We start from the raw sequence: 27,308 nt of genomic DNA on the forward strand, positions 1-27,308 counted from the left end.
AATCGAACAATTTCTTCAAAAACCTATTGGACCAATGTGATAGAAATGATAAAAAATCGTTTGAACGAGTATATTGGACTTTGATAGTTGTATTTCACTTAGCTTGTTAAAAAAAATTATTTCCAAATCAAGTTGAATAACTCAATCGATTAGGTTATTCGGAGTGTGCACAACTCGAAGGCCGACACATAAAAATGTCAGATGTAGGAATATATATATATATATATATATATATATATATATATATATATATATATATATATATATATATATATATATATATATATATATATACATACTAGGTTTCTTTAAGGCTCGTGCTAAGCACGACCCACAAAGGGTAATTTGGTTATTTCCTATATTGTTGTCTAAAGTATAATGTGCTAATAACCAAAAAATGAAAGTACAACGCTCTAAATGGGTTGATTTTCAATGTACAATACATCGTTAATTAAATGAAAATGGAAGTGCATTGTGATAATCAACAGATATATGATATTACATTTTTAGTTCCTGATAGATTTTATTCATCTTATGTTCATGGCAGCTAGAGTTTAGACAGACGTCACCGTCAGAAACCCACCGTTGACCACCACTTTCCGAGTCGATCTTTCTTTCTCTCTTATCTCTCAAATATATTTCGTCTTTACACACCATATCTCTCTTACCTTGACGAACACGACAACAATCAATTTGTCTATCTCCTTCTCCAATGACATCACCGTTTGGAACTCTAACATTTGCAGAGGCGGCAAAGACGCTAGAAACTCGAGCCACAGATGTCATCGTCGTTCTTGCTTCACCCCTTCACAAACAAGATTGAGCCAAAGACGCCATCATCATCTCCATTAGGCTTATTCGGACTCCGGTGGTGCTGGATGTCGCCGTTAGACGGATGTCGTCGCCAGAGAAAGAGATAAAGTTTTGTTGTTTTTTTATTTTAATGACAGTAAATAAAAAAAATAATGACAAACAAATAGAAATGACAAAAATGTCATTTCAAGGACATTCAATTTGAAATGGATCAAACCGCAACAAAATCAAAGTTTTGAGTCGGTGGTGTAGTCCAAAACAAAGTGGCAATTAAGTTTTAAGGCCCATGCTTAGCACGAGCTAATGATGGGTGGTTTGGGTATTTTTTATTAATGTAGAGATTATAACCGAAGGGATTTTACAGTGTTCTAATAAACGTTGATAAAAGTGCAACGTTTTAATACGATTGGCCAAGAGTAGGATGCTGTTACACAAATTTGATGAAAGTACGTTGCTATTCTTGCATATCATCAAAACTTCGTTGCCATTTCCATTACTCTGTAGCATAAAAAACACAAAAAGAAAAAGAAAAAAATGAAAAAGCGAAAAATAAAATAAAATGAATAATTAACATTTGTTTTACAAAATAAACTAATGTAAATTGTCTCCATGTGAAGGGCTAAAATTTCAATAGTCTGCCCCGTGATTGCTGATAATGAAAGTGAGATGGGCTATAACTTCATTAACCCACAAGAGAGCACATATCAGGTCATTCATTTGCTTCATAATCATGCAATAATCATTTTCTTTAAAATGAAGCTGAAGCACATAGAATATCATAAAAAAAGATCAAACACAAATTAAAATGAAATCAAGGAAATTCTCATTCAGAAAATAAAAAGACCTCATGATCAATGTTTTTATAGAATCCATGACAAATTGTAAAAAAAAGGTTAAAATAAGCCATGATAACGACTGTTCAGAGAATCTCATGACCAAAATCCCTTGTGTAAGGAATATGTTTTTATTATTTTCTAAGTTCCCAACTATTGAAGTATCTTGAGGTGGAACCATGTTAGCATTGTTTCGACCACAAAGGCTTCATCAGATGTGTTATGAGCAAACTTGAGAATCCAAATATGCAAATACCAAAAACTGCATTCTAATTCAAGCAAAATCCCAAATAATTAAGGGCGTGAATTCGACACATTTTTCCATATGGAAGTTGCAATGAACTGACTTCCATCATTTTTATTCACATCACACATAGTGAAAAAGATAAGACGCATGCAAATGCCGATTAGTTGGTTTTGATAAATTTGGACAAAAGAGGTGAAACATTAAAAAAAATATGTTCAAATTTTTTTAGATGATTGAAAAATAAATATAAATAAAGTAAAATGACAGTTTGTATTGCATTCATTAATAATTTTATTGTCAATTACCTTGGGACTCAAGCCTTTAGCAAGCTCACTATACAAAATGGGATTTGTTCTGTTGAAGAGAAAAATGGAAGGAAACAATTACAGCAGCTACTAAGGATCAAAGTGAAATATAGTGCATGAAAGATGGAGCGTGAGATGATTTAACTCGTAGATAAAAATACTCTAGGACATATGAGATGTACTTCGCTTGTTCATATTAAAACTTATCTAAGACTGATTATGGACATTTATGAGAAGAAAACCAAATTACTAACTTAACATGTAATCTTCTTGTATTTTCATAATGTAGTAGCTATGATTCAATAATTCCAATCATGTCTGAAAAAGAAATTTTTTTTTTGTGGCAGAATTCAAATTTATATCCGAAGGCCTAAAGCAGAAGTAATAATTTCAATGGGTAACATGGTCACTCAATTCAAGCATGTGGTTGGAACCCTTAGATTTATAGAATGTCAATAATCATAATCGTCCACATTATCCTTAATTTAACTTCTTTGTATTTTTTTTGTTTGGTTTGAGAAAGTATCTGGAACTTAAGAGCAATAATCATAATAGTAAATAATTTTAGTAATAGTTATAATAGTAATTGTTTTCTTTTGAACCGGAGAATGCATAATAGAGCCAATTGCCACCTTATATGATCCCGGTAAACCCTAGACCCCTAAATTAACCCTAAATGCTAAAATAATGGATTTCAAAAACAAAAATAAAAAGTTGACATTAATAGAGTAACATTCACCGCACCATGTAATTACTCCACTTCAACCTTTTTCACCAGATAACCTCATACCAGTATTACTCATATTTAAGGAGGAAAATATATGTTGTAGTTATGAAACAGAGACTAACAATAAAAGAATTTGCATTTTTTTAGAAAAATCAAGAATAATTACCTTCCAAATGCCACTACAGGACCAGATCTTTGTGTCTTCTTGTAAATCCTGAAATGTATCAACCTCCTCCAAAATGAGTGGTTTATTAAAAAACAAAGTCCTTTCAATTCAAATCCAAAATAGATAACAAACTACTACCGGAAGGCAAGGCTTTTCTATGATTTAAACTCAAATATACAAGGCAAGGGATGCAAAAGAAAAAAAAATTTGAATAAATGCTACCTTTTTAGGATTCATGACATGTAATGTATTAAAAGACTCTTCTGCATTCCACCTATCAACAAATGGTATTAGTCGTTAATAAGAGAGTTAATAGTCAACAATTAAAAACTAATCAACAAATTTCAAAAGTATATAATTAGATTATACGCATTGGAATAGTAGTTATAAGTAAGGATAGAGCAGAGAAATACAATATCGAATAACAGAGGTTTGATTACTCAACTGATCAAATAACCTAGTCTCTCAGGAAAATGTCAAAATTATTTTCTAAAGCAAATTTACAGATTAGCCATTTGAAACTCAGACTATGTAAGTCTTACATACATAAAAACAACATTATCGTCAAAATAACAAAAACCACATTTCGATTAAAAATAATAAATACCATTGAAAGACCTATGTTGAAACTATTGTAATTGTGTAACGGATCAACGAAAAACAAATGAAATTGTGAAAAATGAAGATTAATTGATAATGGAAGATGCCCGAAATTGACCAAAATCTAACAACAAATAGAACCCTCAAGTTTCAAGCAATGAAATTGTTAAAAATTTCATAACCTACTAAAAATCAATCTACAAAAGGTTGAAGATTAAAGAAAATAATTTTTCCTAGAAAATCCCAGAACAGAAACAGTAGTTCTATCAAATTCATTCCAATATTGCCTAGTTTTTAAGCAGCAAACATTCAACAAAAAAGAGAGAGAAAGGAGAAAAATGAGATTGAAAAAATTATGGATAAGATGATGTCAAAATAAAAAACGTATATGTTTTTGATTCCTATGTGAACATGGTGCTATATAATTGAAATATTGATTTTACCCATTCAACCCAACACATAAAGGAGAATTCGTTGTTGTTTTTCTTTATGAAATCACAACCGATGACCTATCATATGTTCCCCACGTGGAAGACTCAATCATGTTCTTAACCATTTAGGTTTAGGCTAGTTTCCATCAAGAGTTCAATCTCGTTGTTTCATAACTGAAATTCCTTTTGTTTTAATAAGATAATGAAATTAGTCGAGGAAAGTTTGATAGGGCTTAAAAATGTAAATAATAAATCGTACATCAACGTGAGATTGTAGACATTTGAGGATTTTCAGTTTACGATTAAACATAAAGGCCTGTTAGAAAAACGCAGCAGATGGTTAGGGTTAGTAATAAAAAGAACAAAGATGAAGAACATTAGGTGGCTGAACGGAGGAAGTAATCTCTACGGTTTATGGTTTGAAACTTATATTGATTTAGGGTTCTTAAGGGAAAAGGGAGATAGTGGATAAATGTGCATACCAAGGCACAGGCGCAGAAGGAAGAAAACCTTCGTCTTTCATCGTCCAACCTCTCTTCCATTCAGAACGTTTCTTTGCTCAACCCGTTCATGTAATTTTTTCAAATAGATAAAAAATTCGCTTTAGTGAAGAAACAAACAATAAAATCTCAAAGAGACGACGGTTTGAGAGTTTAGAAGAGACGTAAAGAAAGAAAACCAATAAAAGGCTGAAGAGGGAAAAGAGGGTAACGGTGGTCGAAAACAGGTGCATATGAGCGAAGCAACGCGGAGGAGGAGAATAAACGGTGAAAGATCATGAATCGACATTAATGTCGTGGAGTCCATTGAACTGGTAAATTTGATTTTGGAGAAAGGAGAATAATAGGGCTTTTATATATATATATATATATATATATATATATATATATATATATATATATATCGTCCTTAATAAATGAAGGTTTTTTTTCCACAAGTCAATCTCTCATGAATTTTGACACTTGTCAATTTGTGGTATTTTTGAAATAAATATTATCCACTTGTCAATTTTTAGTTTGTTTTAATTTTTAAAATTAAAGTCATATACTTATATATGTAAAGTATTAAATTTCATATATATGATATTAAAATTTTAATCAATATGTTTCTTCATTTCTTATTTTAAAGTTGTATATTGAAAAATATTTTCTGTTTACACTTTAATGTTTAATCTTTTTTTAAATCAACTTTTATATATATATATATATATATATATATATATATATATATATATATATATATGAAAAAATGAATATACCGTAAGAATACCTACGTTGTGTACCCTGATTATTAAACTACGTGGTTTTGATGTTTTACTCCTTTTATTTTTGTTTGACTTTACCCACCAGCGTTCCCATCCGCCACCACCGCCTATCCCCTTTTCCTCCTCCCTTATCTTTCTTCATCGGAAACGTGTATTACACCTCCTCCATTCATTCGCTACACCTACAAAAGAACAAAAGAACAGTCACCGTCGATTCATTCATCACACACTGATGCATCAAGAACAAAAATTTCTTCCCTTCCTTTACCCACCGACGTTCCCATCCGCCACGACCACGAATGAAACTGGAATCTAAGCTCCCCTAGATAATATTTAGACCTGGTTTCGCTTCAATTTTGATTTCTGGCCATGAAATTGTGTTGTCAAATGATATCAAGAGAAAAGGAGTATGCTCTAATGAGAGTGATCAGGTAGTTACGTTTTTTCTTCTACCAGATGTATTATGACTTCTTGTTGCCTGTTGCTTGTTGCTGACCTATCCAATTATGTATGTGGCTCAGGTATGGTATTGTAATCATTTAAATGGGCTACTAGGGGAAGAAGATAAGTTGTGCACGTAAGGTGCTCGATGAAATGCCTGAGAGAAACTCAACATCTAGTGTCAGTTTGATTTTTTTTTTCTTTGAATTGTGTTTATGACTTTATCCAATCTCATTTGCTATATATACCTTATATGTTAGAAATTTCAGCTTGATCATTAGATTTGCATCTTAATCTACATATGCGAAAGGTAACATTGGATCTTACATAGGTATATGTCTTGTTGTTGTTGCTTTTGGTGTAGCAGATGCCCTAGTTCAAGGTGGGATGATTGGCGATTTGGCTCTCATGTGCCCTGAATTCATTCAAGTAACTCATCACATCCTTGTTTCCTATAAACTCCCCGTAAAACATTATCATATAAAACATTTTCGACTCGTTTTGTTAATAATAAAAGATGTTTTTTTTTTCTTTTTTTAGTCTTTTCCTAGCCGGAATGGCTGCATCAGGAGCTATAACTTCTGGTTTAAGATTACTAACATAAGCTATTTTCAATAATTATGAAAATAGCCTTGGCAAACGAGCATGTAAAAACTTCCTTCATTCCTTCCTTCATAAATCTATTCAAATCCATCTTCATAAACATTAATTTATGAAGATTATTATTATTATTATTATTATGATTTATTGCAGTGTTATTCCTCTTGATCTCCACACTCTTTGAGTTTTTATGCACTATCGTACTAAAGCAGCCCTTGAAGGTTCACAAACAGTTTCATAAGATCTTAATGCTGCTGGAATTCAAACAGACATCACCCTCACCCAAAAACTGGTTCATAATTTAATTTTTATTATTTTTCCAAACAAAAAAAATTTATCAGTTTCTAGTTGTGCAAATTGCAAGCAACGTCGATGTACTTTACTCTAATTACCAATATACGTAATGTTTTACATTGCTATTTCTTGCAATTTGTCTTTTCTAGTTTTTTAATGAAAAAATTCTGTTTTTTTTTTGTTTTTCTATCTCAGGTTGAACAAATTTCTTTTACTTTTTTTTTTTTAATTTTTAATTTTTATCTGTTTTTGCTATCCAACATTAGGGGTATTTTTGGAAATGTTTGTTGATTTATCTTTACTATGCACATGGATCACCATTTTATTCTACAAATATCATAACATAACATTTGGTTTTGTGATAAACTTAAAGCCAGAAGATATCAGTTGGATTAAGCCTCGATTGATTCCCATTTGCTTGTGTATTCATTTGTTTGTTTGTTTACAGGAGGTATATTGGGCATAAAATAACAATTAGACCAAATGCAAAGAAGTTGAGTGTTTTATTCTTGCAAAGATAGAAGATGTCATGGGGGGGGGGGGGGGGGGTTTCTCAATTAAAGTGAAATCAGCTATTTTCAAAGAGAGAACCTTGAAGAGAAAAAAAGATGATGATTTTTTAGAATAATGGTTTGTTAGCAATTTTTTAGAATAATTGTTTGTCATTTCAAGTCACTTTACTCATTGTGTATTTATATATGCGATTTTTTATGAACCAAACATCCATTCATTATTTGATTATTGATCATAATAGATGGTATTTCGCATGCTCAACAAGTGTTATGGATGGAAATAACAGATTTACGGATGTTTTGACAAAAAGTATATAAACCATGTATTTTGTGGATTGAGCCGAAATACCAACAAAGTTACATTTTTAACCCAAAATGACAACATACTTTCGTGTTTAACCCGTAATTGCAACAAATTTACATTTTTTACCCAAAATGACAACATACTTTCGTTTTTAACCCGTAATTGCAGCAAATTTACATTTTTAGCCCAAAATGACAACATACTTTCGTTTTTAACCCATAATTGCAGCAAATTTACATTTTTAACCCAAAATGACAGCATACTTCCGTTTTTAACCTGTAATTGCAGCAAATTTACATTTTAACCCAAAATGACAACATACTTTCGTTTTTAACCCGTAATTGCAGCAAATTCACATTTTTAACCCAAAACGACAACATACTTTCGTTTTTAACCCGTAATTGCAGCAAATTTACATTTTTAGCCCAAAATGACAACATACTTTCGTTTTTAACCCATAATTGCAGCAAATTTAGATTTTTAACCCAAAATGACAGCATACTTCCGTTTTTAACCTGTAATTGCAGCAAATTTACATTTTAACCCAAAATGACAGCATACTTTCGTTTTTAACCCGTAATTGCAGCAAATTTACATTTTTAGCCCAAAATGACAACATACTTTAGTTTTTTCACAAAACACCCTAATACTTTTGTTTTTTCACAAAATACCCTCGTACTATGTTTTTTTTCACAAAATACTCTCATACTTTTGTTTTTTTCACAAAATACCCTAATACTTTTGTTTTTTCACAAAATACCCTCGTACTATGTTTTTTTTCACAAAATACCCTAAAATTTTTGTTTTTTCACAAAATACTCTCATACTTTTGTTTTTTTCACAAAATACCCTAATACTTTTGTTTTTTCACAAAATACCCTCGTACTATGTTTTTTTTCACAAAATACCCTAAAATTTTCGTTTTTTCACAAAATACTCTCATACTTTTGTTTTTTTTCACAAAATACCCTAATACTTTTGTTTTTTCACAAAATACCCTCGTATTATTTTTTTTTCACAAAATACCCTAAAATTTTCGTTTTTTTACAAAATACTCTCATACTTTCGTTTTTTTCACAAAATACCCTCATCCTTTCGTTTATTTCACCAAATAACATCATACTTCATACTTTCGTTTTTTTCACCAAATACCATCATACTTTCATTTTTTCACAAAATACCCTCATACTTTCGTTATAAACAAGTAGTGGCAGCCAAATTTCAGTTATAAACACACAAATCATAAACAATCAAGAAATTTCATTCAAAAACATTAAAATTGTTAAGAAACATCAATAACTTCTATAATATTCACATATCAATTGTGTGTAAAACATGGAAAAGGTGTAGTTAACCAAAAAAAGAATGTCATGAAGTATCTACTTTTTCTTTTGCTTACAGTAACAACATGTCTCATCATTATGTATCTTGCAATGATTCATCCGCCTGATCCATGAAAAAAATAAATAATTGTTAATATAATTGTTAGAGTTGTAAATCATGAATATTAAATTAATATAATAAGAAACTTTCTTTTTAAACAACTAGTAGCGTAATGGCCCAATCCTTGACAGTAAGAGCATGTTCGTTTTTTGGGGGCTTCTAAAGAAGACTTGATTCTACTAGCAATTTTAGGACGCCCTTTCGTAGTAGTTGGACCAAGAGGATCACGGACAGATAACTGTGGCATCATATCTATTTGCGAAGCTCCCATACAAGAACCTTGAGATGCATTCTCCAAAGACATAGATTTCTTTCGATTTGTTTGATCATCTAAAAGACTTATCAATAACGTATTGACTTTTTGTATCTCTGAAGGGGAGTCTCTAGCTTGTTCAATTAGTTTTGTAAAATTTGAACGGACACACCATAGTGTGTAGGCACTAACTCCATTTTCATTATTCATTTCTCCGATTCCGATACTATCACTACCCAGTTTGTACCTAGCATTAAGGGTCCATCGTGGTAAAATATAGTGACTCGGGAGTTCTTTAACATGCTTCTTCTTCATCACATATAGGCTATGTTTACATAAAATCACATTTGTCTCATACTTAGCACAGGAACATGTGACGCTGACTTGATCCAAAGAACGAAAGATAACAATGCGTCAATATTTTTTATCAACATCCAATTGCCCAGCTCGGTATGTGCTTTCTTCTGTAGTTTTTCCTATAGTCTCATAAGTCAAATTGGTAATAGCTTCGGTCCATTCTTTTTTGAAAGTATCAAACATCTTTCTAGTATAACATTGACCTGTTTTTGCTTCGATTGGATGCATTGAAGAAAGAACCGACCTCGAGTTCATAGTCTTAAAGTCTTCATCTTCTTCGGCGGCCCTTCGAGACTCAACTGCTTTGCCGTATTGTACAACAAATTCATTCAACATGGTCCTCGAATTAACAAATCCATCAAAAAATGAATTGATGCTCTCACTTCGTCCGGGTTGTTGTCATACCAGCAAAGAAAGTATCTTTCAAGAAGGGTTTAGCCCAATGTATACGTTGGTTATACATGTCACTAATCCAACAATTGCTTTCCAGTTCATACTTACTACGCATAACCTCCCATGTTGCTTCAAATTGTTCAATGGTGTCGCTATTTATCCATTGTTTGTGCGTTTCTTGAAAATCACTGTAACGGGAAACATACGATCGAAGGTGCTTGGTTTCATGCTTCATGATATGCCATGAACAAAAACGATGTCGAGTCTTCGGAAACACTTTTTTTATTGCATTTCCCATTGCTTTGTCTTGATCTGTTATAATTGCCTTCGGATACTTGTTAAACATACATTTGAGGAAATGTTTAAATAACCATTCAAATGTCTCTTCCTTTTCATTTTCAAGCAATGCTCCACCAAAAAGTATAGAATGCCCATGATGATTCACCCCAGTAAAGGGAGCAAAAGGCATCTTGAACTTGTTAGTCATATAAGTGACATCAAACACAACAACATCTCTGAATTTTGTATAAGCATCTCTTGATCTACCATCAGCCCAAAAGATATTTCTAGGATACCCATCATCAAACAAATCCACGACAAAATACTAGTCACTATCAACTAATGTTTTATCTTGAAAATGTTTTATAAGTCCATAGAACTCCTTTCCTTTATGTTGTTTTCGTTGCTCAGATAAGACATCAACACATTACTTTGAAGTAACATCAGCTATATTTGAGGTTTTCATTGTATTAACAGCCTTTTTAATCTGAGAAGGTTTCAACCCTGCTTGACCAAATTGCACCATAAAAGATTTACTTTCTATTGAACGGTGGAAACTGCTATGAGATCGATGCTTCATCACCTTTGTAGGTGTCATGGTCAAATCGTGATTGTGTGTGTCATTAAACGAGTCCACCAACCATTTCCCATCCTCCTGTCTTGTTATTCGAAGCTTTGCTTGACATCCGGTTCTAACATCTCTACGACGTTTTTTCTCATTTTCACTTGAAGCATTTTTGTCCATCCTTTTGAAACCTTCTTTGTTGCATACATATATCTTCCGAAAAGGCTCATTTGTTTTAGGATTTTTAATTGTGTCATCTCTACGTATACCAAAGCCATGTAAAAATGAATAATCAATATAAAAGGTATAGGCATCATCGGGTGTATCAAAAACCTTTCCAAGTATACTTTCTTTGTTAACTTCTTCTTCGTCAAATTCAATGTTCTCACCGATACTATTTGTTTTTTCACATTCATATGTTGCTTCCAAGTAATCATTTGTGTCACTATCTTCGGTTATATATGGTTCTATAGCTTGATTAGTTGCTTCGGCTTCACTCATTGTGGTCTGCAATAGACAACGATGCATATTTCCAAATAAAAGATTAACACCAAATTGTTTTATATTGAATATAATGGAAACATTATACATAAAAAAAAATTACAAACAATTGCAATTTGTATGAATTCTTGTCAATTTCAATTTGTATGAATTCATGTGAATTACAATTTGTATGATTTACCTTAATTGGCTTCCATGGAATCGGAGCAGAAAAAAACCATTCATTAAAATACATTACAACTCGGAACATAAAAAATCATTCGTTAAAATACATTACAACCGATGACTTCATATTCAATTCATTTGTTACTTTTTATTATCAAATTTTCATTGTTTGCAATAAGTTGGATCAAGTTCATCCAAGTTACCCCAAAATATAGACTTTAGATGGCACCATGAAGTTAAGCTCTTTAGAATAATGAATTGCCTAAACTAGCTATAAACAATGAAACTGTGTTTAGCAACGAGGTATATGTCTTCAGCAAAAAAAAAAAACGCAGCATTGCATACCGCACGCACACAGGACCAAAAAATTGAAATTAAGGACTACAAATAACTTTGTAATCTTAATATATATGTATGAATTGCAAACGATTCCAATTAATAACAAAAAATACAAATCTTGAAACATCATAATTAGTTGATATAAAAAACAAACGATTAGAATCAAGGAAAGTCACATACTTTGAAGTCGTTGAATGAAAAAATCAGGGGAAGCAGTCGATTCCTTGTCGATTGCAATTTTTTTGATTTCAATTCGTTGTAATTTTTTTTCAGCTCCCTGAATTGCGATTCCATATTGTATCATTCGATTTTAGTTGAATCCGATTTCTCGAATATGGAACGAATCAGGAATGTGATCACGTAAGGAAACTACGTACTTTTTTTAAGGATTTGTTTTATTTAGAAAATTAACCCAATAATCAAAACTACGTAGTTTTAATAATCAGGGTACACAACCTTAGGTACCCTTAAGGGTATATTCACTTTTCCCAGAAAAAGTGAATATACCCTAAGGGTATATAAGGTTAGGTACCCATTCCTCAATACTACGTAGTTTTATCACTTGGTTTAATTTTTCTGAAAAAAAAAAACAATTTCCATAATCCACAGACTTCATCAAACACAAAAATATGTTTCTGATTTCACATCATCTTCGTCTCTTCCAACACTAACGTTGACATTCACATATCTTGGCAGCCGTCGTTGTTTACAGTTGAAGCCCTTCCCTTGTTCGCCGACTATCTCACCTGCGATGCAAGGCATGTTGAGGCCCGGCGAGACGAGGCAGACAGCCCCCCAGCCTCTACTCCGTCGCAACAACGCAGCAAATCGACAACAAACTTGGGGAATTTGGTATATTCTCGGTTAATAAAACACTTTGCCATCTTCAAATTCCCATTCTTTATGTATTATTTCTTCTATTCATCTTCAATTTATAGTCTGATCAGTTGAGTTGATTAGTTTCTTGATTCAGTGAACTGGGTCTTTACTCTTTACATCATTTCTAAATTGGTTTGAAATAATGGATTGGTTTAAGAATGTATCTCCAAATCATCATTATGTATAATTGGGGATGTCTAATTCCATCTTTCTTACAGGGGAAGAGGATACGATGTGCACAGTGCACATAAGGTGCTCGATGAAATGCCCGAATCAATGGATGCAGTTTTCAAGGCTTTTGAGAAGATGTCTAAGCCATGGATGACCGTTATCAATCTGGTTGATGTCCATTCTGGTGATCTTTTAGCTGTTTCAAAGATTCGTGGAAGATGAGGTGGCTTTGAAACATTGGAGAAGTGGGTCACTGGCTCATTTGCTGGTCATACAACAATTTGTTTGATGGATGAATTCAGTAATCTTTGCGATAGGAAAGCACTAGTTCCGACCCATAATTCCACATCCGTGGACCCGAATCGGAGATGGATTAACTTGACCCAGTTAGAGTATCCAAATACTTGACTGTAATTTTTGGGTTAGATTTGCTTGTAGTTTGCTTAGGCATGATATGAAGCAGTTTCATCTGAGTCAAAAAATCGATCGTGTATTGCTGCAGATTCTGTATTTCGTATACAAGAACATTGTATTTGGGCTTACGTTATTCTACTATGAACTCTATTCCAAATTCTCGGGGGACGTGTTACATGACGGATGGTATATGCTTATGTTCATCCTGATGTCCGTGAAGAGACAAAGGTAAAAAGTACATTGATAATGTGAAAAGTTTTTGAAAATTGGTATATTTAACATGGTTTGGATTTGTATGGAATTCTTGAAGAGACAGAAAAACAAGGCATGTCCTTTGATGAGTTGCTAACAATCCCAGAAAATGATGAATGGATGTACAGTGATGGGAAATCAACAACTTGTGTTGCCTTCATTCTGCTATGGACTGAAAAGATGAAGTGTTGGAAGAATTATAGGAACTCTAGAAAAAGTGTGTGTTGTTGTACAATGAATAGACAATGTACACGTTGATAGAAAATGTATAAAACATAAGTATTATTTTTTTTGATTGAGCTGAAGTAACAACCCACTTTTCATATTTATCCGAAATATAAATGTACTTATCAATTTAATTAAAATTGTCAAATGAGATTTTTCGCTTTTGGTTGTATTGTTTATGTGAATTAAACTTCCCCATCATTAAGTTCGCGAGGCTTGTTCTTGAGGTTTGTTCTTGCCATTTTTAGGACAAGGGCAAAATTGTCAACAATGTGAAAAACCATCATACTTTATTTTATTTTCACCAAATAGCATCATAGTTCCATTTTTCACAAAATATTAGCATACTTTCGTTTTTAACCCACAATTGCATAAAAAATTACATTTTTAACCCAAAATGACACCATACTTTCTTTATTACCCACAATTACATAAAAGTTACATTTTTAACCCAAAAGACAACATGCTTTCATTTTTAACCCACAGTTGCAGAAAAGTTACATTTTTAACCCAAAATGACACCATACTTTCTTTTTTACCCACAATTACAGAAAAGTTACATTTTTAACCCAAAAAGACAGCATGTTTTCGTTTTTAACCCACAATTGCAAAAAAGTTACATTTTAACCCACAATTGCAGAAAAGTTACATTTTTAACCCAAAAAGACAACATGCTTTCGTTTTCAACCCACAATAGCAACATAATTTTGTTTTTCACCCACAATAGCAACATATTTTCATTATTTACTCGCAATAGCATCATATTTTCGTTTTCAACCACAATAACATCATATTTTTGTTTTTCACCCACAATAGTATCATATTTTCATTTTTAATCCATAATAGCATAGCCTACTTTTCAGTTTTTACCCATAATAGAATTGATTTTTCAGTTTTAACCCATAAGAACAACCAGCATTCAATTTTAAACACAAAAATTATAAATAATCAACAATTTTCATTCGAAAATTGTTAAGCATCAAAATACTCTATAAAAATGATTTTTTCCTTTCCCAATAAATGCATATAAAATGAACAAAGAACTACAATTATCAAATTAACATGTATAAGTTCATCATAAAACATAAAAATTCGCCGGTACTTCATAATGACATCTCTTGGGCTCTAACACATTAACACATTATAACATAACAAGATTCCTACACTTGTTGTAACTATGGTTGATAGAATTGTAACCAAAACTAGCTGGTGCGGGCAATTTTTTCCAGCATGTTCATAATACGTAGTTTTTGCTATTTGAGAACAATTGTTTTCCCTATGAAAATAGTGACAAACATTGTGGAACTATGTTTCTTGGGTACAAGAAGCAACTAGTTTTGTGATAAGCAAAACTCCTAAAACTGGACGTACAAACAAATTGAATATATGATTGAGTGATAAAAAGTTATAAAAAAATTACTTGGAAGAGCTCTAAAGGAATCACGATTTTTGTATGTATGAAGCAGCCACACTCTCGTTAGTTTCTGTGAATCAAGCCTGTGAATTCTGATTTATTTGAATCCGATTTATTTGAAATCGTTTTTGTGATAGTATCTCAATTTAGTTTTTCTTTCACAACCAGTCCTTGAAGTCGATCAAGGACGCATCCGATCAAGAAATTCTGATAATCGATTTATTTGAAATCGTTTTTTGTGATAGTATCTGAATTTAGTTTTCAATTTAGTTTTTCTTTCACAACCAGTCGATCAAGGACGCCTCCGATCAAGGAATTCTGATAATCGATTTATTTGAAATCGTTTTTTGTGATAGTATGCCGATCATGACGTAGAAAATCAAAGAGAATGAAGTTTCGGTATTATCAGTGAAAAGGGAAACACATATAAGGAAATTGTTTTTTTTTTCAGAAAAATTAAACAAAGTGATAAAACTACGTAGTATTGAGGAATGGGTACCTAACCTTATATACCCTTAAGGGTATATTCACTTTTCCATATATATATATATATATATATATATATATATATATATATATTACCCAAATACTTAATTAAATCATAATAAATCCACTTACAATTTTAAAACACTATATTTTACATGAGTCTCATTGTTCTAAATGAACGACCTTAATGGTCCTAATGGAGTTGATTTAAAAAGACTCATCCTGTCATCCATATCAATTTAAAATTAACGCCAACCACAAAGTTTGTAAATTACTCTATAATCTAGAAAATCGACAAATTTTATCTAAAACATTTTTCTGAAAAAACTTTTTTAACGGTTTAAAATATCACAAGAGATAGATTAATCAAATTTAAACATAGTTATCGCCATAAGAATCGTTTTTTGACAGCGAAGAACACATCAATCGGTTCAAAAAGTCGACGACTATGACATCATTAAAATTGCATATATGAGTACGGTATCATGTCCTTTAATGCAAGACAAAAAAACAATTATTAAAATAAAGAAGCAAATATATGAAATTGACAATTGGTTTGAAAAACAAACAAAACCCTAACCACAAATCAATTTCAATCTGAAATTCGTCATTATCTAACAACAATCAATAATTCCAGAGCATTTGAAACCCCTGCCAGGGCGGAGTAATTGAAGAACTGCAGAACTTTCAATTGTAAGAAAGAACGAAAATTCAAGATCGTAAAGAGATCATGAAATTATCTGATTCCGGTTGTAAATTCAATGGGAAGAAACTTTGAGATTGAGTGATTTATTGAACCATGCTTTCCAGCTGCCAGAGCTTTTTCTTGTTATTCCCACAGCCACCGGTTTCCCATCGCCGCCACCCTTCTCTTCCTTCTGAGGTTTTTTGCACAGCATGAAGTTCCTCACTCCAAATGACCCAATCATGTCCCATGGACTCAAGGCTGAGATAACGAAAACATGAAATACATTACACTCTTGAATTTAATCCAATTGATTCAACGATTGAAACAATATGTGGAAGTTTACCTTCGGTACCGGAGATGGGACAATAGAGTACGAAATCATTGAGATTAGAACCGAGAACGGGGAGACGGCCTTCGCGAGCGTAGGATTTAAGAGCGGTGTCGGTTACGGAAGCCACGAGCTCTTCTTCGTTAACAACAAAACGGATTGGACCAGCGCTTCCAACGACGGTGACGCTGATCAAAAGCCGATTCCCGCCGCCCTTGGCGGCCTGATTTTTCTTATGCTTCGTAAGCAACATTTTCTTCGAATAAACAATTAAAAATTTTCCTCTGAATATCCTTTATATGGAAATAGAAAGAACAAAACAATCAAGTAAAATCGAATTCAATCAGAAAAAACGTGACGACGGTGATTAGACGGCGGCGTTAACGAAAGCAGATTCCGATCTCACGGGTCGACGCCGATGCAGCGGTAGTACCAGCCTTCCTTGCAAGATCCGAAGGAGAAAGCGGTGGAAACAGAAGAGATCCCCCTCGAGGGAAGGGGGGAGATCATCCACCAATGAATCGAGATTTCCACCATTCACAATTGGAATTTCCCAGGGATAATTTGAGAGAAACTTTTGGGAAAAAGAGAAAAGCAATTCGCTGGTGGAGAGATTAGGGTTAGGGTTTGGTTGTTGGTATCGAATTGATCGAATATGCCTTATTTATACAGAGTCTGGAAAAAGGGCGTAACCGGCCGACCCCAACTGGGCTTTCCTATTTTCCAACCCTTCATCATTCACTATTTTTAACATATATAAATTTTCAGAAAACACCCTCAACTTATTTATTCTTTACATATCTACTTATATTACTTTATATAAAGTTTTTACAAAATATATTATTATAAAAATTATAACCAAATTAAATGTTTATATATTATTAATTTTAATTAGATATATTTTTTATCGAAACGAACATTTATTAAATACAAAAGTTATATTTATAACACATATTTTTGTGTTTTAATATTTTAAAGTATTTAAATATATTACTGTGTTTTACAATTTTAAAATATTTAAAATTTTAAATAAATTCAAAACATTAAGATAAATTTTATATTAATTAATATCAATTTAATATATAACATAATATTGTATCAAAATAATTATAATATTTAGGATACACATATCATTTTTATAAACCAGAAGTGAATAAATATTAGAGTTGTTGGTCTAAAAATGACTTATGAAAGTTTTATATATTTTGGAGTAAATGAATGGTATAGGTATTATATTATTCATTTACACCAAAATGGTACTGAAAATGAGATGGTGTTTGAGATGACTCTCCACCAAAATGGAGTAAAATATGAGATTTGATGTTAGATTGGAGATGTCTTACAAATATTTTTATTTATATATTTCCATAAAAAAAGTATATAAGTATGTTATATAAAATTTTAGTTACCTAGTTTATTAATTTAGGTTTTAAGCAAATTATATTTTGTGATGCCAAACATGAACTTATTTATAATTTTCATTTTCATATAGGTAATATGTCTAAAATTTATGTACTATATTTATCTAAACCTTTAAAGTATATTCTACTTTGTAAAAAAAAATATAATAATAATAATATATTACATGATTTTATATGAAATCTCAAAATTATCGATATAAATAAAAAACGATAAAAATATATTACATGATTATACATGAAATCTCTCAATAGCATCGATCTGATCGATGCATTGCTCTAGGATAGCTAGTTAATTAAAATTATACAATGTACGACCTTATTGTTGATGTATCAGTTTGTTATTTTATTTTATATACAAAAACCCAAAGGATAAATAACACAAAAGACACTCAGTTTATACCAAGATTCTAATTTGACACTGTGTTTTTTTTGTCTCAAATTTGACACTGTGTTTTCCAATTTGTTACAATTCTGACCACTTGACCGGTCAACCATATTACATGCGGACGTGGCATGATGCCGTGTCAATTTCGATGACGTGACATGCTGACATGATATGCTGACGTGTCAAAATTGAATTTTGTTTTCCACAAAAAACACTAAGTTTTCACTTTTTTCGATTTTGACACCAAGTTAATTTTTTTTTCAATTTTGACACTATGTTTTTTTATTCTAAATCGAACATTTTTTTTTCCAATTTTGTTCAATGTTGACAATTTTCTATTTGAAACTGTATAAATATTTTTTTAATACATTTAAACCGTATAAATACGTTTTTTTTCAATTAAAAACCATAGTTTTGTATAAATACAAGGTTTTTTTACATTCAAACCATAATTTTATCTATAAATATGTATTAGTTATATAAAAACCGTATTTTATATTAAATACGCAACTTTAAAATGAGTTTGGAGGTTTGGAGGCGTGTAGTCGATCAAAAATCTGGATGTCAAGTTTGCAACCCGTGAAATTTTTACATCTTATTAGAAATTATGGTTAGTTTGATTCTCATGATATAAGTAATGCATATTTATACATTATGCTTTGAATGTAAAAAAAACACCTTATATTTAAATAAAAATGTGGTTTTTAAACGAACAAAATATATTTATACGATTTAAAATGTAATAAAAAAAATATATTTATACGTTTTCAAATGGAAATTGGTAAAATTGAAAAAAAAATTGATAAATGATGTTCGATTTGGAACAAAAAAACATAGTGTCAAAATTGAAAGAAAAAATTAAACTTGGTGTCAAAATTGAAAGAAAAAATTAAACTTGGTGTCAAAATTGAAAAAAGTGAAAACTTAGTTTTTTTGTGGGAAAAAAAATTCAATTTTGACACGTCAACATATCATGTTAGCATGCCACGTCAGCATGTAACCTGGTTGACCCGTCAAGTGGTCAGAATTGTAACATATTGGAAAACACAATGTCAAATTTAAAACAAAAAAAACACAGTGTCAAATTAGAATTTTAGTGTAAACTGAGTGTTTTTTGTGCTATTTATCCAAACCCAAATTGTCTCTTTTGAAATCATTTTGTTTTTTCTTTTAATTTTTTTGTACATGATCCATGTCAATCGAGTTATTTTGCCATTTAACTTAAAACTCGTGAGTACACCCATCCCATTTGAAGAAAGATATGATTGACCAATGTCGTCTCCGTCAAATAATTTATGATAATCTGGTAATTCTTATTGCTGATCATCATCTTGTACTTGTGAACAGCAACAGATGCCGCATATGATAGGTTATTCCAAAATCAATGTGAATATCGCCGAATATGAGACTTCGTTGTACAATCGTAAATCCCTTGAATATAGAGAGAAGTTTGACTTGAAAAAAAAAAGAATTATTGTTTTCAAAATGATTTAGAGACTATTTTACTAATATATCATTTCATGAATTACATCATGAAGTGCATCTTTCTTAATTTAGGTATTATATAGATTGGATTATTTTTGTGGAGGTACAATGAAACAACAGGGTCCTTCTTTGTAATACTTTAAAAGAACAAGGTGTATTTATATAACTTTGCAGTTTGCGTTTTGTGTGATACACCGCATGATTCATCCACAGGCTTGCGGCTTGCCCCTCCAGGCCTTCACATCTTCACTCTTCACTCCTCGAATCTCGAAAGAATAAACCTTTATTATTATTATTATATTATATTATTACCAACTTCGTTAAAATTTGACTTTTTGTACATATGGTGATGTGGACGATATATTTTAGAAAATTTTGACTGAATTACAAATGGTTTTATTGCCTCATTATTCTGCAAAAACTTAGAGTTCCTTCATTTTTCGTTGGCTACTTTAATTTTTCATAATATTTAGGACGTGTTTTGTGGGTATTCTTTGAACTTTTTTATTAGAAGCTTAATGACAATTCTTCACTAACCTGTAATTAAAATATTTTTCTTGAAAAAGAAGAATCAGAAAGATATTCCAAACAAAACATTGATGTTTGGAGAGTCACATTCAAGATTAAGTAATACACACAAATCACATATAAAGATTAAATGAGAAACTGAATATAAAGAAAGAATAGAAAAACTTCATTTGTTTTGGTTGAAAGAAAAAATCATATTACAGTTACCATCGATGCGACATAACTCATTTCTTCAAATCATCATATTTGGATCGTAAATGCTTCAACTATATAAAAACTTTTGAATCACAATATCTTCAAATTCTTCTTACACGCGCGTTGCACGGGAATAGAATAATATAGTTAAAATAATAACTTTTACCAAATTATTATTTAATATTTCTACTTTGAAACAAAATATTAGTAGTAAAGCAAACATATAGTTAACATATTAGTTTTATTAAACATTATAATTTAATTTTTAAGTCATTGTGATATATACAATTATTTGATAATTTTATAAACCGTTTAAAATTGTGTAAATTATATATCAAATGAATGATAATATAACGGGTAACAAAACGTATGAACAAAAATATGAATTGGAAATTTTAATAACATAAAAATAGAAAAGCATCTATTATAACATTTGTATTAAAAAAGATATATATACAACGAATAATAAAAAAATATGAAAAATAAACACTATAATTTTTAATAACATAAAAACACTAAAACATCTATTATAACATTTATATTAACTCTTCATATTTAAATCACAAATCTCTTCAAATACATTAATGTTTTTAATGAGCAAAACTTTACAACCTTATAAAAGAAAGGAAAATAAAAAGTTATTAGTGATTACTAATTAATAATCATAAGTTAAAAACTCTTGAGTTGTAACTAATAAATATACATAAATTAGAAAACTTATTTATTATTATTATATTCGTCTAAATAATTGGTTTTGATGCATCATTTTAATCCCTTCAATTATTAAACATAAAGATATTTAATTATAAATTTATAACATACATAGGTGCATATACATGTTAAACAAATCACATATAATATATATATTTTCGTAAATCTCTTATGTAATTCTTGTCGTAGTAATATGGATAAATTACTTTGATATGAAGAACATATCATGATAAGTCTATCATAATTACATATCAAATGTTCAAAATTATGTTATCTTTTAAATATTGTCTTTTAAATATGTTGTGTAGGATAACCCAACAAAAAAATAATAGAAAATAAACATAATCAAAATAGAAAAACTACAATCAAATAAATAAGAGCATTGGGTGGTTGGATATATAAATAAAGATGTTACATAAACATACATTTAAATCAAAAGAAAAAATTAACAATCGTCAACTTTGCTCAAACAAAAAAACTTATATCCATTTTATGAATCTTCTTTCTTCATTTAATACCATTCAACCATAGAAACTTGATGACAATTCTTTAATAACCTGCAATCAAAATATTTTTCTTGAAAAAGAAGAATCAGAAAGATATTCCAAGCAAAACATTGATGTTTGAAGAGTCACATTCAAGATTGAGTAATACATACAAATCACATATAAAGATTAAATGAGAAACTGAATATAAAGAAAGAATAGAAAAACTTCATTTGTTTTCGTTGAAAGAAAAAATCATACCATCGATGCGACATAACCCATTTCTTCAAATCATCATATTTGGATCGTGAATGCTTCAACTATATGAAAACTTTTGAATCACAATATCTTCAAATCCTTCTTACATTTAAGATTTTATATAACACAAAAAACACAAAAGATTGACCTTTTTATAGTAAATTTTTCACTAAATGCTAATTAAACATAATATAAGTTATAAAAGTTTTGAGTGTTAAATCATAATTAAGAAAACTTTTGAGTTGCATTAATTAAAAAAGAAAGTTTTAAATGAATGTGGTTTGAGGAAGTTAAAAAAAAGGGTTTCAAATGCATTAGATTCAAGAAAAAATGTTAACTTTATAAGTATGTATGATTATATTATTATATTATTATTACCAACTTCGTTAAAATTTGACTTTTTGTACATATGGTGATGTGGACGATATATTTTAGAAAATTTTGACTGAATTACAAATGGTTTTATTGCCTCATTATTCTGCAAAAACTTAGAGTTCCTTCTTTTTTCGTTGGCTACTTTAATTTTTCATAATATTTAGGACGTGTTTTGTGGGTATTCTTTGAACTTTTTTAGAGTTTCTAGTTTTTAATTTTTTGAAAAAATTGAAAGTAAAGAAAAAAAATTCCTTTCCGTAGTTTTTAGCTTTTATATTAAACAAAAAACTATAAATCTAAAAGCTATTTAACTAGGTTTAACAAAATAAAAACTTTTTTTAGATTTTAACAAATTGACTTAAATACCTTTTAAATTAAATAAACCATATCCATACTTTTAATTATTATATTATACGATTAAATATAAATATATTTTAACAAGATGTTTTTATTTGAAACAACAATATCAATAGATTTTATAATTGTTAATTTACATCTAACAGAATAATAAATTTTTATTATATGAATTTATAAACAAAAATAAAGATCATACAATAATATTGTTTCTTTTATAATGTCAAAACATTTGTAATATGCAAAAAATATTTGGCATGGATTCTTACAATATTGAAAAGTCTTATTTACATTATTTGTAACAAAAATATCATTTACATTATGTTTGACGTACTAGCTGAAAAGCGAGATATTAGCTGATAATTGAAAAGTTAATTAGTATATGAAAAGTCAGTTAATAGCTTAAAAATTAGCTGGTAAAAAATGACATTTGGTAAACTAACTGATAAGTTATCTAAAACATATAACATAACATAAAAGGGCATGTAGAATAATATATATTTTATAATTAATTAATGGCATATTTTCTAAAATGCTCCAGAAAATTTAGACAATGTTTTGTGTGTTGGTTGAAAAGCTAGTTGTTAACTTAAAAGATAGTTGCTAGCTTATAAGCTAATTTTCAACTTTCCAACATAACAAGTTAAAAAAAAACATTGAAAATAAGCTAATTTCGACATGCCAAGCACAACGTAGTTTAAGTTTTTTTTTTTTTTTAAACAAACTTATAAATTGTTTTTGGTTTGCCAAACATAACAACTTAAAAAAGCTTAAAAAATAAGCTAGTAGTGGTGCGCTAAACACAACCTTACTAATATGTATAAAAATGTTTTTTACCAATTGAGAAACTTAACCAATACACATGGTATTGAAATTTGGATGATTTTTAACTTTTGGTAATTATAATTTAGAAAAATTAATTTATCATCTTTAAATTTCAATTTTAGTTATTACTCATATGCCATTTATGTAATTTTACAAATTTCAAAAGTTTACAACTACTTGTGTCGAACACTCTTATATAAACAAAAACAACAACTATCAGATACGAGCTTCCGGCTTCCAATTATTTTTGATGAATGCCCTTAGTATGTTTAATCAGACACGATGAAGCATGCTTATTAATTGTTATATTTATAGATCTATAAAAAATAATAATTATAAAGATAATGCCAAAGTATTTAGAAAATCACAAGTATTTATGTAAGAACTCATGTTTGTTTGTATATAAAGTTATTTCTTAGATCTTTCGACTAAAAATTCACTATTGAAAATATGAATGTGTAATAGTATCCATACCATTCATTTTTCACCAAGTTTCTTTCCCAACCTCTCTTCTTCCGCTATTCCTAACATGCTTTCGTCAGGGTCGGTCCAAACATATTTTGGGTCCGAAGCGAGAAGAAAAAAACCTCTTAAAGTCAAATATAAAAAGATTAAAAAAATGTCATGTATAAAAATCATTAATAATATCATAAAAACATAAAGTAGAGCCACAATAATTACAAAAAACAATAAATTTAAAGGAAAATACTTCTTTTAGATGTTTTACATGTAAAATCATTGATAATGCTATCGAGATCAATTTTATCTGACATATATTTCTGTAACACCGTAAATTTTCAAATATATTTTTTTTCATTTTATAATCACATAATTCTCATAACACAATTTACAGAAATCTCATTTATTTAATTAACAAAGCACAACTCCATAATTGGGTGATTAATAATTCAGGATCCTCAAAACATAACTCTTTCTCTTATGTGTACAATCAAGTCGACGCCTTCCCGCGATCCTGAGAAATACCTGAAACACATATCACATAACACGGTAAGCACGAAGCTTAGTGAGTTCCCCAAAATACCACACATATCTCATTAGCCTCTCATGGTTATACTCAGATAAGACCCTCCGGTCAATGTGTCTCAGTGGGACCCTCCGGTCCCACAACTCGGGTGGACCCTCCGGTCCTAACTCAGTATGTTACAACATAAATTTTTAACCAAAATTTTCATTTTTAATCTCATAAAACACATGTCATATTATTTAAACACCAAATATCAGTCAACAAAGTTTTCAAAACGTTAAATCAAATCCAGGATCCATAACATAACTCCGTCTCAACTGTGTGTGTGTGTACAATCAAGCCGGTGCCTTCCCGCGATCCTCTGAAGTACTTGAAACACATATCACATAACACGGTAAGCACGCATGCTTAGTGAGCTCCCCAAAATACCACGTACATAAAATTAGCCACTCGAGGCTATAGCTCTACGAGACCTTCCGGTCAATTGTGTCTCAGTGGGACCTTCCGGTCCCACAACTCTAGTAAACCTTCCGGTCCTACCCATGATGGCCTTCCGGTCTTAACTCTGTTGACCTTCCGGTCCAACCCTGTTGACCTTCCGTTCCAAACCATGCAAACATATACATATCACATAGAACATATATCACATAACACTTATAAACACATAAGACCTTCCGGTTACACATATTCATCCAAGATCTGACTACATACCCCGAAGCTGAATCATGGTGTTCAACTGGTCTTGATACTTTTATGTTATTGCCATTATGATATTGAATTAGTATGTGTGATTGTGCGAATACTTTTATAAAAATATAAATTTTTATTTTTAAAGTATTTTTGAAAAGCTACGTCAAAGAATTTTGTCCCGTTGTATTTATAGTTTGTATATCTTACGTGGTTCGATATACTTAGTTCACTATAAACAAATCTCTGATACCAATCTGTCACACCCCCAAACCAGAATGTCGGAAACGTTCGGGGGCGGATGACGTCATGCTCAGTATCATAACCATAGTGAAGAAAGTAAAACACAACCATCATAGATATAATTTAAAAGGTTGCATTGTTTCAAAATAATAAATGTTTTCCAAATAAATTACATATGATGATAAAATGTAGCAAAAGAATCCACGCCTTAGCGTCTTGACTTCAGAAATCTTGTAGTTACCTGTATTACTGATTTCCTGAGAATACAAGCTGTTTTGAAAGAGTATCAGCATAAAGCTGGTGAGTTCATAAGTATTTTATAAAAAAAAATGAATGTTGTTTCCTTAACATTTGTTACAAGTTTGTTTCCAGAAAATCTAATATTTTCTAAAAGATTTGTTGTAGACTAAATTGAAACAAGGCTTAGTATGTGTAAGTAAATCGTCATACTTATGTGTGTGTTTTATATTTGAATAAAACTCCTTTGTATAAAGCCTTAAAATTTCCGTGAACTGTATGCTGTGTTAATATTCCATGCGAGATATTATAATCATAGTAAAGACTAGATGGCCTTGAATGCGACGTTCTTCAGGCGTCGGAAAGTTATGACACTTGTCACCACAAACCTGCCGGTCTAGCTGTTGCAAGCAGCTCAGGTGCGGGTTTGTCGGACCCAATATAGATCTATACACAACTATCACGTTCTCCCTCCAGAAGATTCTGATTATAACTAAAGGACTTTTCTGTGGTACTTAGAGTACCCCGAAGGAGAATGTCTCACAAATATTCATTAACGAGTTCAGATAGTGTGTAGTGAAAAATTCGTTTTGTAAATCGATAATGTTATTGTTTTCTTTGTTAAATGAAGTGTTCAAAACTATACCTATTATAGTTTATCAAAAGTGTTATATGATGGTATGAAACCTTGTTACACATGTATATGTATTTCAAATAAATGACATTGGAAATACTAAGTGTAAATCTTAAACATCTTGCTCAACATGTTACAAGGTGTGAATAACTTTTAAATATGTATTTGACAGTTTTACCCTTAACTGTCACTGTTTTTGAGTATTTATAGAAAAATCATCGTAAGTCGAAAACTGAATCTGCCAACTCTGAGTATTTGGAAAAAGTGTCTACTATGTTCATAAAATTTCCCATAATTTTTGGTGGTCTCAAACCAGTGTGAAAATGTTCATTTTCACAACTGGTCCGACTTTGTTGCTGCAGTGATAGACAGTTTTGTAAAAATCACCATAAATTAAAGAAACATCGTATGGAGATGTGCAAGTAGTCATTTTAAAGGTATAAACCTGAACTATTTTCATATTAAACCGTTTTGAAAAATATTAAGTTTAAGTTGGGTAAAACAGTTCGTGAACAGGTCGCAACTTTTCTGTTGTAATCTGTCAAGTTAAGTTTTGAATATGCTTTGGTGTTTTAGCTTGTATTCCCCCTGAAAACTGAAGAAAATTAGAAAATGTAGGGGTATGAACTCACCTTGAGTGATAACTTGAAGAGTGGGAGGTTGAAGTTAAGGAATATCAAGTCAAGAGCACTTGATGAACACGTGAAGACTTGGATGATCCTAAGAACGGTTTTTGGCGTTAAGATATGAGTCAATGATCTAAGAGTGTTATGAAATTATGGAATAACACTTGAGTTTAGATGGAATACTT

At 30.7% G+C, this 27,308-nt stretch overlaps 2 protein-coding genes and 2 long non-coding RNA genes across 7 annotated transcripts; 1 reads left to right on the plus strand and 3 right to left on the minus strand.

Annotated features, from left to right (window-relative positions):
* Positions 1 to 1,165: 1,165 nt before the first annotated feature.
* On the minus strand, positions 1,166 to 3,377 carry LOC145105409 (uncharacterized). Its single transcript, XR_013707304.1, has 3 exons — positions 3,314 to 3,377; positions 3,092 to 3,139; positions 1,166 to 1,311 (listed from the first exon to the last, which is right to left on the minus strand). It is a non-coding gene; the product is annotated as an uncharacterized LOC145105409 (long non-coding RNA).
* A 2,033-nt stretch (positions 3,378 to 5,410) lies between these two features.
* On the plus strand, positions 5,411 to 7,488 carry LOC145103736 (uncharacterized). 4 transcript variants are annotated; one of them, XR_013706823.1, is made up of 3 exons: positions 5,419 to 5,817; positions 5,908 to 6,719; positions 7,170 to 7,488. It is a non-coding gene; the product is annotated as an uncharacterized LOC145103736 (long non-coding RNA). The 4 variants fall into 4 exon arrangements; XR_013706822.1 differs by having other exon boundaries at positions 5,420 to 5,817; positions 5,908 to 6,474; positions 6,581 to 7,488; XR_013706824.1 differs by having other exon boundaries at positions 5,430 to 5,817; positions 5,908 to 6,007; positions 6,195 to 7,488.
* Positions 7,489 to 8,916: 1,428 nt separating this feature from the next.
* Positions 8,917 to 11,328, minus strand: LOC145104198 (protein FAR1-RELATED SEQUENCE 5-like). The gene is made up of 5 exons (XM_079041473.1): positions 10,694 to 11,328; positions 9,996 to 10,549; positions 9,676 to 9,889; positions 9,067 to 9,558; positions 8,917 to 8,983 (listed from the first exon to the last, which is right to left on the minus strand). The coding sequence occupies exons 1-5, from the start codon at positions 11,326 to 11,328 to the stop codon at positions 8,917 to 8,919; spliced, it is 1,962 nt and encodes a 653-aa protein (XP_078897599.1).
* Positions 11,329 to 16,164: 4,836 nt separating this feature from the next.
* On the minus strand, positions 16,165 to 17,403 carry LOC145103739 (uncharacterized protein At4g22758-like). The gene is made up of 2 exons (XM_079041009.1): positions 16,705 to 17,403; positions 16,165 to 16,619 (listed from the first exon to the last, which is right to left on the minus strand). The coding sequence occupies exons 1-2, from the start codon at positions 16,940 to 16,942 to the stop codon at positions 16,432 to 16,434; spliced, it is 426 nt and encodes a 141-aa protein (XP_078897135.1). The 5' UTR covers positions 16,943 to 17,403; the 3' UTR covers positions 16,165 to 16,431.
* Positions 17,404 to 27,308: the final 9,905 nt, after the last annotated feature.

This window comes from Lactuca virosa, chromosome 4 (genome assembly GCF_052849685.1).
Source record: "Lactuca virosa cultivar CGN04683 chromosome 4, Lactuca_virosa_CGN04683_v6, whole genome shotgun sequence".
Lineage (NCBI taxonomy): Eukaryota > Viridiplantae > Streptophyta > Magnoliopsida > Asterales > Asteraceae > Lactuca > Lactuca virosa.

Coding starts and splice junctions, on each gene's coding strand:
- LOC145103739 (XM_079041009.1), bottom strand. CDS start 16,942: ATGTTGCTTACGAAGCATAAGAAAAATCAGGCCGCCAAGGGCGGCGGG. Junction 16,620..16,704: donor TCCCATCTCCGGTACCGAAG/GTAAACTTCCAC, acceptor TCGTTATCTCAG/CCTTGAGTCCATGGGACATG.
- LOC145104198 (XM_079041473.1), bottom strand. CDS start 11,328: ATGAGTGAAGCCGAAGCAACTAATCAAGCTATAGAACCATATATAACC. Junction 10,550..10,693: donor ATAGCTGATGTTACTTCAAA/GTAATGTGTTGA, acceptor TGGGTATCCTAG/AAATATCTTTTGGGCTGATG. Junction 9,559..9,675: donor GAAAGCACATACCGAGCTGG/GCAATTGGATGT, acceptor ATGTAAACATAG/CCTATATGTGATGAAGAAGA.